The sequence below is a fragment of the Megascapheus bottae genome, chromosome 10, assembly GCF_031878675.1.
Source record: "Megascapheus bottae isolate mThoBot1 chromosome 10, mThoBot2.hap1, whole genome shotgun sequence".
NCBI classification, from domain to species: domain Eukaryota; kingdom Metazoa; phylum Chordata; class Mammalia; order Rodentia; family Geomyidae; genus Megascapheus; species Megascapheus bottae.
In genome coordinates, this window is record NC_143518.1 from 50,792,349 (window position 1) to 50,805,541 (window position 13,193).

A 13,193-nucleotide genomic window follows, 5' to 3' on the forward strand; every position below is an offset into this window, starting at 1 on the left:
AGTATGTAGGCAGCCATAAAAAGACAAAATTGTCTTGTGAAGGTTTGCAGAAGGTGTTTGTATCAATTGTGTGAATCTTCTAAGCAAGCTGAAAGCCACTACCACTATAGAAATTTAGGGGAAAATTACAAATTCAGAAGCTGAATAATAATTAGCAGGCCTTTTTCTCTAGTCACATTTATTATTTTAATATTCTTTGAATAAAATAAAGATTGAAAAATTGACTCTTGGAAATATCTTTTTAAAAGATGACAGAGTGTGTAAACATAATGCGCATTAGATTGCACTGAGTTTTTCTGTTCACTTGTTTTTTTTTTTTTTTTTCAAGAAACTGCTTGGCAGTCAACTATCTTTCATCATCCATTAAAAAGCCAAATTGAAAGAGTCTTTTAATAGAAAAGGGAAGTTCAGAATGGATGGAGAGACGCTGGCAGTTGCCAAGCCAAAGCTGAAAGCAAAGGTCTTTCAAGCAGAATTAATCTCACTAAGGCTAACTGTTGTCTTAATAGTCTGTTGGTCATTACCTTGACCTTGTGCTGTTCCAGGTCTCAAAGGAGGGGCAAATGTCATACCAATTGCTTAGAAATAAAGAAAGATGGTTCTCTTTTCGAGAAAGACAGTTTCTCTTTATAACCCAAGCAAAGTGCTTTATTGTTTATGCTTCCTTAATTTTTTAAAATTGTAACTGTTTAGAAAAGGTCATAATTATTTCTGAAGTTTGACCTGTATTAGACTACTTTCTTCTTTCTATTTTGATAATCTGTATTCTGTTTTCCTTATTGTTCATATTTTCTAGTGTTTTTGTGTGTGTTCGTTTGCCAGTCTTGGGGCTTGAACTCAGGGCTTTTTTGGGGGTGCTGTCACTGAGCATCTTTTGCTCAAGGCTAGTACTCTACTGCTTGAGCCACAGTGCCATTTCTAACTTTTTCTGAGTAGTTTATTGGAGATAAGAGTCTCTCATATTTTTCAGCCTGAACTAGTGCTTTATCCCCTGTAAATACAAACCATAATTTTTCACTTCTTTTACTGAGTGATGCATGTAACATACAGTTAAATCCTCTCTGGTTAATTTTAGATGCATTAGTATTTTTTGTGTGTTTAATGTATAGTTCATCACATATTAAATTGAACTATGAAGGTTTCCTTCATTACTTTATTATGAAAGTTTTCACATAAAACTTAAAAAATTTACAGTGACGGCCGGGAGTTTGGCCTCATGGTTAAAGTGCTTGCCTAGCATGCACAAAGACCTGGGTTCGATTCCTTGGAACCACATATATACAAAAAAGCCAGAAGTGGTGCTCAAGTGGTAGAGGTCTAGCCTTGAGAAAGTCCAAGAACAGCGCTCAGGCCTTGAGCTCAAGCCCAGGACTGGCAAAAAAAAAAAAAAAAAAATTTACAGTGACTATCTATGAGCTGCCCAACTAAATTCTTTTTCTTTTGTTGTTGGTGGTGGGACTTGAACTCTGGGGCTGGGAGCTGTCCCAGAGCTCTTCACTGATGGCTACCACCCTACCCCTTGAGCCACAGCACTACTTCCAGTTTTCTGGTGGTTAATTAGACATAAGAGTTTCATGGACATTTTAGTGCTCAAACTGCCTTTGAACTGCAATCCTCAGATCTCAGCCTCCTGAATAGCTAGGATTACAGGCATGAGCTACCACGCCCAGCTTTCCTAACTAAGTTCTATAAGAAATTGCTTTATTTGCTTCACATTTCTTTCTACTCTTCTCTCCATCCATCTTGTTGGGTTTTTTTCCTTAATGTATGTCAGAGATAATTAGTATCCTTTATCCAGAATATATAAAAATGTTTACACAGAATCTATTCCTTTAATGGTACAGATTATGATTTGTTTGTTTTCTTTTGAGATGAGACAGTCTTGCTATGTCTTCCAGGCTAACCTTGAACTCACAGTCTTCCCACATAGTGCTGGAATTACAGTCATGTGCCCCTCCTCCCCAGCAAGTTACTTTTAAATGAGTTTAATTAAGAGTTTTTTGTTTGTTTGCTTGCTTGTTTGTTTTTGCCAGTCCTGTGGCTTGAACTCATGACCTGGGCACTGTTCTTGGGCTTTATTAAGGTTAGGGCTCTACCACTTGAGCCACAGCACCACTTCTGGCTTTTTCTGTGTATGTGGTATTGAGTAATTGAACCCAGGGCTTTGTGCATGCTAGGCAAGCACTCTACCACTAGGCTATGCTCCTGCTCACTCCCCCCCCCTCCCTTTTTTTTTTTTTTTTTTAACTTTTTAAAAGTTATTTTACTTCCTTTGGAATCTTGTTCTAAAATCTTTAAAGAACTTATGGCCAGATTTTAATGTATCAAAGTAAAAATAATGTTTCATTGGTTCTTGATGTTCATTTAGGTTTAGGCTTGCAAATAAGAGATTTTTTTAAATTTTCTGTTTGTTTTTTGTTTTGGTCAGTTCTGGGACTTGAACTCAGGGCCTGGGCACTATCCCTAAGCTTCTTTGTGCTCAAGGCTAACATTTTATCATTTGAGCTGCAGTGCCACTTACAGTTTTTGTTTTTGTTTTTTTGCCAGTCCTGGGCTTGAGCTCAGGGCCTGAGCACTGTCCTTGGGTTTTCTCAAGGCTAGAGCTCTACCACTTGAGCCACAACACCATTTCTGGCTTTTTTCTATGTATGTGGTACCGAGGAATTGAACCCGGGTCTTCATGCATGCTAGGCAAGCACTCTACCACTAGGCCAAACTCTCGGCCCCCACTTCCATTTTTTGAGTGGCTAATTGGAGATAAATGTCTCATGGAAACTTTTAACTTCGTGCTGTTCAAATAATATATACCATATCATCTGCCACACATAACATAAAATCTGATCCTACCTTAAATAATTTTTTTAATTTGTTCTCAGAGAGCAAATCAACAGGCCTCCAGTGGATAATAGATACAACCATAGCTTATCCCAAAGCTGAGCCTCTAGATATTCAAACCTGGATCCTTGGGTACAGGAAACCAACAGTCACACATGTACACTACAGGTAAGAATTCTTCATCAGTACTCAGTATATATCCAGCCATACTACCTCAGGACAGTATGAAGGTTTTAATTATTTTTGTTGTACTGGAGTTTGAACTTGGGATCTTGCGCTTGTTAGCTTGAATCACATTTCATGGTTCATGTTACAGGAATAAAAATTACTCTTATGCTGAATCTTTAATTTTAAACATTTGAAGTAGTTTTCACTCACTGAATAATACAGGTCTCTAAAAACGATCCTCTGCAAATATTTATTGAATATTCTTGCTAACATCTTGAGATTTTTTTAATGTACATTTTTGGAGAGAGTTTCCTGTAAATCTCTGAAGTTATTCATATTAAAGCATGATATGGATAAGGCTTGTATAGTCCATTTTGCTTTCATCTCCTTGTCACACACTTCAGCATAGTAACTAATTTAAAATGTGAGGAATTAGTCCCAAGGAAGATAACAGTAGCCATAAAGGATACTTCAAGACAAGAGGAAACTTGCTCAAATTGCATAGCCATTGTTAGCAAATGGCCAGCTTGTTTTCTTATGTGTTTTGTGTGTTTAATCAGCATTCTCTAAGTATAGAGTTGGAAGAATACTTATATATAAATATAAGTGTACAGTTGAAAAGATTTAGAACTTAAATTTTGTGACTTAAAAGTAAACACTAGTCAGGCATTGGTGGCTCACGCCTATAATTTTAGCTACCCAGAAGGTTGAGAGCTGAGCATTGCAGTTTGAAGCCAGCCCAGGTAAGAAGATTTTTCTCCAATTAATTACCAAAAAGCTAGAAGTAAAGCTATGGCTCAAATGGTAGAGAGCCAGCTTTGCACAAAATGTCTATGGGACAGATAGCACCTAGGTCTTGAGTTCAAGCCTGAGTACTAACAGCAAGAAAAAAAAAAGCAAATACTAAAGTTTGGACTTTTGATGTATGATAGATGGCTGTAAAATTACAGCTGATTCTACTGTTTGATTTAAACTTCCAAAGTAGAGTGTAATTCTCTCCCTCCCCCCCCCCCTTTTTTTTGTGGTATGCTCGGGGCTTCATGCTTGCTAGGCAGATACTCTACCACCTGAGCCACATCCTTGGCCCTTTTTGCTTTTGTTATTCTTTGAATAGGATCTTGCTTTTTACTTGGGCTGGCTTGGACTGCATTCTTCCTTATTTTGCTTCCCACCTAGATGAGATAAAAAATGTACACTACCACTCCTAGATTTTTATTGGTTAAGATAGGAGTCTCACAGCTTCTTTGCCTGGACTGATTTTGAACCATAATCTTCCCAAGCTTAGCCTCTGGAGTAGGTAGGATTATTGGCATGAGCCACTACACCAAGTTGTAAGAGTGTACTTCTTCGGACTGCTTTGAATCTATTCCATGAATGTTGTGTGTTTTTCTTAAGTTATTGAATATTACTATATATAAGGTGATACACTAGACCCTGGAAGAATTGCTCTAGGAATAGTTTTATTTCTTGTATATGAAACATACCTAACCTTAGATACTTAAGTTATAATTAGTAAAGTTCAATATTAATGTCCAAGCTAGGGTTACATGGTAACCGGATATGCTTACCATATAGGCAGATTACATTTGTATTGGATGTACATGATATTCCTAACAAACTGTACCCTGAGGAACTGAAACTAAGAAGAAAACACTCTAGTATACAGACATTCGGTTATAGTTAACCCTACTTTCCTTTTTTTTTTTTTGGGGTGTGCATATGCCCTGTCCTGGGGCTTAAACTTGGGGCCTAGGTGCTGTCCCTGAGCTTTTTTTTGCTCAAGGCTAGTGCTCTACTACTAAAACCACAGCTCCACTTCTGAATTTCTTTTGGTGCTTAGTTGAAGATAAGAGTTTCATGGACTTTTTTGCCTGGGCTGTTAGGAAGTAGAAGGAATTTACTTGAAGATAATCAGAAAAAAAATAAATGATGAAGGATCTTAAAAACTGAAGAACTGACCTATTTTTAGAAAAATTAACAGGAATAAGGATAAGACTTTTAAATTCACTTGAAACAGAGGTTCTTTACCATTGGGCTCATAGATAGCTCTCAGAACCTTTTCACTGAATTGATTTGCAAACTTTTGTATATAATGTGGTATTTTTCACAAAGAAGGCTCATAGCATTCACTGTATTTTCAAAATTATTCATGTCCTAAAAATAAATAATTTATATCTTAGAGAACAAAACTATATTGTTGATAGAGAATGAGAACTGTTTGATTTGATATAGAATAATACTTCTAATGATTAAAAAGAAGCTTCACAGAAGTATGTTTCTTTATAAAAATGTTATTGATAGAATACAGATTTAAAAAAGAAAAAGCTTTGTTGTGTTTGGTTTGTGAAAATTAAATTAAGGTATGGAATAATACTCTGAAAATTTCATTAAAATTACACGTTATACCCAGCTATTTATATGCATACCCTAGGACTTATGGGACAGGTGAGGAAATATACTTTCCTTTTCTTTCAGGAATTTGTAAGACATTGTGACTGAGGCAAGAGGATTGAGTTCAAGGCCAGGAGGATCTAGAGTTCAAGGTCAGCCTGCTATAGTAGTGAGACCCTGTGTCAAAAAGCTAAAAAACAGGGAAGTGGTGCTGTGGCTCAGGGGATAGGGCGGTAGCCTTGAGCTGAAGAGCTCAGGGACAATACCCAGGTCCAGAGTTCAAGTCACACAACTGACAGAAAAAAAAAAAAGAAAACCTAAAAAACAGGAGGGAGAGAGGGAGGTGTAAAGTTTTAAAAGGGGAATTAAGGTTTAACTATGGAAAACATTTGAGAAGAAATAACTTTCCCTTCCCCTCTCCCTTTTTATTTTAGTTAAACTGGAAGATAGTTTATTACTACTAAATAAGTAGTAGACACAGTACACTGCTGTTAAATAACCAGCAAATTAAACATGATTAGATTTTAGTTGTAGGCAAGAGTTCCCACTGGGGTAAAAGGAACTTTAATTTCTCTCCTTGAAATAAGGAGAGTGTCTGCACCATTCCAAATTGGGACAGTAGATTAGAGAAGATGATGCTTTTATTTTTTATAAATTTGAGAAAAAATGCAGTCTTAAGTGTAGTGGCATAGATAGATGACCAAAAGCAGAGGCATTGTTGTCATTTCTGATTTGATGGCAGAAATACTTTGGAGAGGGTATTTAATTAGGCACTTGAGGCAAGAATTTACTTTTCTACTTGGGGGTATTAATTCAGGGAAGAAATATCTAAATATATTTTAAGACAAATACGCTCACTGCCTAGATAGTGTATGTACATATTAACATTTTGACATATTTGCTCCAAGGTTTTAATTAATTGTAATGAGTCTATATATGAAGCCTCAAGTATATTTCTCTTTTATTGCCTAGAACCAACTGGATTATTTTTTTTTGCATTTTTTTATTGTAATTAGTAAAAGGGTTACATGATATTTGCCAGATAGAAAGTGCATTAATTCACATACATTGATCCCCTTTCACATGTCTTGGCCAACTGGATTATTTTGAAGTAAAACTTGAACATCATTTCATTTGTCATTGGGTATTATGTAAAATATTAAAACATAAAATATGGAAATTTTACTATTTGTAGAGGGGAAAACTCAAAATTATAAATAGTTTAGTTACTCCAAATGAATCTGTAATTTTAATGTAATTCTAGGATGGTTCTAGGAAACTTGACACAATAGTTATAAAATTCATTTGAGGGACTAAAGATAAATGAAAAGCTGCAGTAGATGTGTGTGTGTGTTGGTCCTGGCGCTTGAACTCAGCCTGGATACTGTCCCTGAGCATTTTTGCTCAAGGCTACTGCTCTACCACTTGAGCCACAGTTCCACTTTCAGCTTTTTGGGTGCTTAATTGGTTCACTATACAATCCTTTGGGTTTTAAACTCAAAGGTCTGACCACTTCTTTTCATACTGTTTGTAGCTACCACCACTTCTAGCCTGTTCCAAGAAGACTGTATTTTGTCCTAATACCTCACCTAGTTTTAACTTTTGCTCCTCTAGCATCTATTTCCCACATAGTATCTAAAGTAATCCGTTTGCATTCTAAGTCAGCTTGTGTCAGTGTGTTAGGCTGGCAATCTTGCTGTGGCCTCTTCGTCTAAACTGGGAATCTTGCAGTGCTGTGGAAGGCCCCTTTGCTTCCTTCTGACTTCATGCCCACTCCTACTTACCTCCCTTTGGTTGCACTGGTTTTCTTGCTGTTACTGAACACATTCCTACCTCAAGGGACTTGGTGCTGGCTGTTTCCTCTACAAAGAGCCTTCCTTTAGAAATCTGCAGGATTAATTCCCTCTTTCCCTCTTTTAAATTGTTCTTGTCCCCTAAGCCCAATATGATCTTACAGTTCTTGTTCCTTTTCTTTCTTTCTTTTTTTCTTTCTTTTTTTGTCAGTTGTGGGGCTTGAACTCCTGGCCTGGGCACTGTCCCTGAACTCTTCAGCTCAAGGCTAGTGCTCTACCATGTTGAGCCACAGCACCACTTCCAGAGATAAGAGTCTCAAGGTCTTTTGTGCCTGGGTTGGCTTTGAACCGAGATCCTCAGGTCTCAGCTTTCTGCGTAGCTAGGATTGTGCCCAGTATAACTTTTAAAAATTTATTATTATAAAAGTGATATCCAGAGAGGCTACAGTTAAAGTCAGGTAAAGAGAAGGAAGCTTTAATTGATGAAGAGAGAAGGAAGAGTAATGGAAAAGAGAAGAAATGGTGGAAGATAAGCAAATACTTGTTTTTTTGTTTTTGTTTTTTTTGGACAGTCATAGGGCTTGAACTCTGGGCCTGGAAGGTTGTCACTAAGCTTTTCAGCTCAAGGCTAATGCCTACCCCTTGAGCCACAGTGCCACTTCCAGTTTTCTGGTGGTTAATTGGAGATAAGAGTCACAGACTTTAGTGCCCAGGCTGGCTTTGAACCTCAATCCTCAGGTCTCAGCCTCCTGAGAAGCTAGGATTACAGGCATGTGCCATCATGCCCGGCTAGACACTTATCTTCCAGAGCAGGAATCAGTGAGCACATTCGCAGTGTAATCATCTCGAAATAGTAACACTTGGGACAGGAGCATCACCTAGCATGCATAAAGTCTTAGGTTTAATTCCCTGGTACCACATACACAGAGAAAGCTGAAAGCAGCACTGTGGCTCAAGTGGTAGAGGGCCAGCCTTGAGAAAGCCCAAGTAATTCATGTTCATAAACTAGATGGAAGCAGCAAAAGATGCTGTTAGAAGTTAGTGGGACTTTATCTGAGATACAAGGATCTGGGAAGGAAGGAATAGGGAAGTTGCTTGTTCATTGTCTATCTTATAGTATACTTTGATTTTTTTGAAAATAATATGCAGTGTTACTTAGTTTAAAATGCTTCTAATTGTTAATCTTAACTCATTTTTTTGGGCCAGTCCTTTTTTGGGCCTTGAACTCAGTGCCTGAGCACTGTCCCTGGGCTTTCTCAAGGCTAGAGCTCTGCCACTTGAGCCACAGCACCACTTCTAGATTTTTCTTTTTTTTTTTGCCAGTCCTGGGCTTGAGCTCAGGGCCTGAGCACTGTCCTTGGACTTTCTCAAGGCTAGAGCTCTACCACTTGAGCCTCAGCACCACTTCCAGCTTTTTTCTATGTATGTGGTACCGAGGAATCGAACCCGGGTCCTCATGCATGCTAGGCAAGCACCTTAACCACAAGGCCAAACTCCCGGCCCACTTCTAGATTTTTCTATGTATGTGGTACCAAGGAATTGAACCTGAGTTTTCATGCATGCCATGGCTAGCATTGTACCACTAGGCCACACTCCAGCCCAACCTTTACTCCTTTAACCCAAATTCAAGTGACACTTTTTTCTATAACCTGAGCCACAAATGAACACAAACATTCCTTCATTTAAACTCACATGGTAATTCTTTAAACTCTTTATACAACACTCGCCATATTTGATGGCTTATTTCTTTCATCACTTTGCTCTCTTACTAACCTTTTTTTTTTTTTCTTTTGCCAGTCTTGGGGCTTAAACTCAGGGCCTGAGCACTGTCCTTGGGCTTTCTGAAGGCTAGAGCTCTACCACTTGAGCCACAGCATCATTCCAGCTTTTTCTAGTGGTACATACTAGGCAAATATGTATGTGGTATGCAGTACATACTAGGCATGCTATAGGCATGCTAGGCGAGTACTCTATCACTAGGCCAAACTCCCAACACTCTTACTAACCTTTTGAAATCAGGAATTGATTATTTCAGCATCTCCATCCATGCTTGGTTCCTTACGTGTAGTTGACATGTTTGAATTGAGGGTTTAATTAGGTTTGTTGGCTCACATTTTGGTATCTTGATTATTTAAAAGTTCAGGTATTCTAGGGCTGGGAGCATTGCTTAGTGGTAAAGTGCTCGCCTAGCATGCACGAAGCCTTGTGTTCAATTCCTCAGTATCACATACTCAGAAAAAGCCAGAAGTGGAGCTGTGGCCTGAGTGGTAGAGTGCTAGCCTTGAGCAAAATATGTCCAGAAACAGTGCCCAGGCCCTGAGTTCAAGTCCCAGGACTGGAGGAAAAAAAAAAACAAAAAACAAAAAAGTTTAGATATTCTGACTTAAATGTAGAGAGGAACATCTACTCATTGTTTTACATCTTTTTTGGAAGTGTAATTTTATCTAGTAATTTAAATCAAATTCTATGGATTTCCATGAAATACTCTGTCAAAAGCCCATTTTAGATTATTGGTAGTAAAAATGTTTGTTTCCCAAAGAGAAGGAGTTAGTTTTCTATTTGGATAGCTATTGGTCTTCTAAAGGTTTATTTCTGATATGTCTACATTTAATTATTTAACCACCCCCGCCCCCACCAAGGCCTCTTATTTGATTCCAAGATAACTGCCTGATATTCACTACATTTGATCCTTTGCTGAATTAGAGGATTGTTCATTTCAATGTTTTAATCCTATGGCACACAGTAATCAGTAATCGAAGTAGATTGCTCTTTTTTTTAAGTAAAGATTATAGAAAAGTTTATTAAAAGAGCAGTATCCCCTGGGTACTGATAGCTCATGTCTGTAATCTGAGCTACTCTTTTAAGACCATTTAAATTGGAAAAAAAGAAAAAGAAACAAATGATTAAATTTTCTGTGCCCAGAATTATGATGGTTAATAACTGAGGAAGTTAATTCTGGTAGCATCAGCCCCATGCATCCATGTTCAAGATCTCATCCAGTGACTTGTGTAGTGTTTAGACCCCACTCACTCCTTTGAAAATTCCTTGATTTCCAGTTGCTATTGTTACCCTAATCTCTGACTTCTGATTTGTCAACCAATAAGACTTACACAAGGTTCTGTATAAGTTTTGTCCTCCCTATATGATTCTAACAGAGAATTATTCTCAGAGGAAAAGTTGTAAAACTTGAGGCAGGTTAGCCCTCATGTGCTGTCTTGCCTCCCATAGCTGCCTGCTCTTAGTGACTCTCAGTGCAATTTACAATATGCTTTTGTCTAGAATTTATAATTGTTATCTGTGAATGACTATGCTATTACAGAAAGCAGAACCCCTCTCTTACTTTAATAGATATTGAAAGTCACAGGAAGGACCAGGCATGGTTGCTCATGCTTAGCCATGTGGGAGGTAGAGATCAGAAGGCTTGCTATTTGAGGCCAGCCCAAGCAAAAAGTTAGCAAGACTTCACTGGAATTAGTAAACTAGATACTGTGGCATGTACCTGTCATCCTAGCTGTGGAGGAGACTGTTGGTAGAATGATTGCAGTCTGAGGCCAGTTCTAGTAGAAAGAGAGCCTACCAAAAATATAAGGAAAGCAAATAAGGACTAAGAGCATGAGGCCCTGAGTTCAAGCCCCACTACTGCTAAAACATAAAAATAGGAAAGATTACAGAGAGCCACAGCTCAGCCTTGAACTTTATGAGATGAGAGAATAGGCTTTGCTCTTAAATATGCCTTTGCTCACTTCTCTGGCCTTTTGCTTTTGGTAATGTTATATGGTACCAAATAATTACACATGCACAAGCCTCAGACTTAATTATAAGGTGCTTATCTTTGTGACTCATAATGTTTTTATTTAAGATGAATGTTGAAATGAAAACATGAGACAGCTATAATCTTAAAGAGAACAAAGAGGACTCACAGATGGATCCTCTTTGTAGCTTCAGATCCTCAGATTTCAGCCTCCTGAAAAGTTAGGATTTTAGGCATGAGCCACCAATACCCACCTTCTTTAAGATCTTCAATTATAGAATTCTATCATCTGTGAATAGGGATAATTTGACTTCTTCCAAGTGTGAAGCACTTGGAGACTACATTTGTGAAAGGACCTAGGCTGGTTAGATTTTTTTTTTTTTGCCAGTCCTAGGGCATGAACTCAGAACTCAGGCACTGTCCTCCGACTTTCTGAAGGCTAGTGATCTGCCACTTGAGTCACAAACCCTACTTCTGACTTTTCTGGGGGAGTATGCTAGGCAGGCACTCTACCGCTAGGCCATACTCCCAACCCATGCAACTTGATTCTTATCTTCCATTATCAGGGAGTCAGAAATCATGTGCAACAGAAGAAACATAGTCGTAAATACCAAGATAATCCTTTAAAAAGAGGTGACAATCAATTCCCCGGGGAGGGAGAAATGGAAGGAGGAGCAGAACTGCCATTTCTCATATGCATTTTTGCAGGTCTTTAAAAATTGATTTTTTATGCCTTTAGTAAAGAAAAGATAGTGAAAACTTGCCACAAAGTTGGAAAACAAGAAAAGCTCATAGTAAGTAACACCAGCACTGCCCCCTTCCTTCTCACTTCATTGGTGTCATTAATGAACACAGTCATATTTCCTGTTGAATGAAGACATGATCCCAGAGTCTTTAGTCAGTAAAAGTTGTCTCTGCTGGACATGGTGGTCATGTGTGTAATCACAGGCGATACAATTATTCCTAGTAATTATTCATAGAGCACAATTTAAAAATATGTCTTCAGCACCTAATAGAAAGTATGCTACTGAATGTTTTATATGAATGTATAAATGACTGTTGTGTCATCAACAACAACTTCAAAAGGTCAGGAGGCCCTGAGAAGCTGAAGAAGCAACCCTTTCAAAAGCTCAAGGTGGGCAGTAAGTTCATTCAGCTTTTTTTTTTTTTTTTTTTTTTGGCCAGTCCTGGGGCTTGAACTCAGGGCCTGGGCATTGTCCTTGGATACTTTTTGCTCAGTACTAGTACTCTGCCACTTGAGCCATAGAGCCACTTCTGGCTTATTCTGTGTATGTGGTTCTGAGAAATCAAACCCAGGGTTTTGTGCATGCTAGGCAAGTATGCTACCACTAGGCCACACTCCCATCCCAGCCTTTTTTTTTTTTTTGTGGTCATGGGGCTCGAACTCTGGGCCTGGGCGTTGTCCTTGAGCTGTTCAGCTCAAGGCTAACACTCTACCACTTAAGCCACAAAGCCACTTTTGGTTTTTCTGTTGTTATTTGAAAATAAGAGTACCAGGAATTAGGCATGGTGGCTCATGCCTCCTAGCAACTTAGGAGGCTGAGATCTAAGGATCACAGTTCAAAGCCAGCCCAGAAACTAAAAAGTCTGTAAGACTCTTTATCTCCTATTAATCACCAGAAAACTGGAAGTGGTTCTGTGGCTCAAGGAGTAGGGCAGTAGCCTTGAGCTGAAGAGCTCAGGGACACTGTCCAGGCCCAGCGTTCAAGTCCCATGATCAACAGCAACAAAAAAAGAATACCATGCACTTTGTTCATGCCCTGGCTAGCTTTGAACTGTACTCTGATCTCAGCCTCCCAAGTAACTAGGATTACAATTATAAGCCACCAGCACCTGACTCATTCAGCTTTTTATCATCAAAGCTAATGTATGGTTCTAAATGATTTTCACTTCTGAATTAAGGGTCATTTTACCCCTTTTTCCCCTCTTAATAGGATCTTTCCAATTAAAGATGTACCCCTGGAGACAGATGATCTTGCCAATTGGCTCTATCAACGGTTTATTGAAAAAGAGGACCTCTTATCACATTTTTATGAAACAGGTACCTAGTCTCTTCTATTTACACGAATTTGTAAAGTTTCTAGAAATTTCAAATGTGTGCTTTTGAAGAGAGAACCATTTTTTTTCAAAGTTCTGTTGATACCCTAAAGAAAACAGGGTATTTTTATAGTTAATAAAATAGTTAGAAATTATGAAAAAATAAGTTTATGTTAAATATATTCATTTTTATCAGC

At 38.2% G+C, this 13,193-nt stretch overlaps 1 protein-coding gene across 7 annotated transcripts in view; it reads left to right on the forward strand.

The window, feature by feature from the left end:
• Nucleotides 1-13,193, forward strand: part of LOC150058425 (acyl-CoA:lysophosphatidylglycerol acyltransferase 1) — a 72,566-nt gene that overhangs the window by 41,584 nt on the left and 17,789 nt on the right. For 2 of the 7 annotated variants that reach the window (XM_090341238.1, XM_090341240.1), the window contains exons 6-7: nt 2,877-3,003; nt 12,894-13,000. In XM_090341238.1, the coding sequence (XP_090197364.1) occupies nt 2,877-3,003; nt 12,894-13,000 (234 nt within the window). Of the gene's footprint in view, nt 1-2,876; nt 3,004-5,478; nt 6,225-12,893; nt 13,001-13,193 lie in introns of those variants that run through there. The other 5 variants (XM_090341239.1, XM_090341241.1, XR_016536883.1 and 2 more) reach the window with 4 other exon arrangements.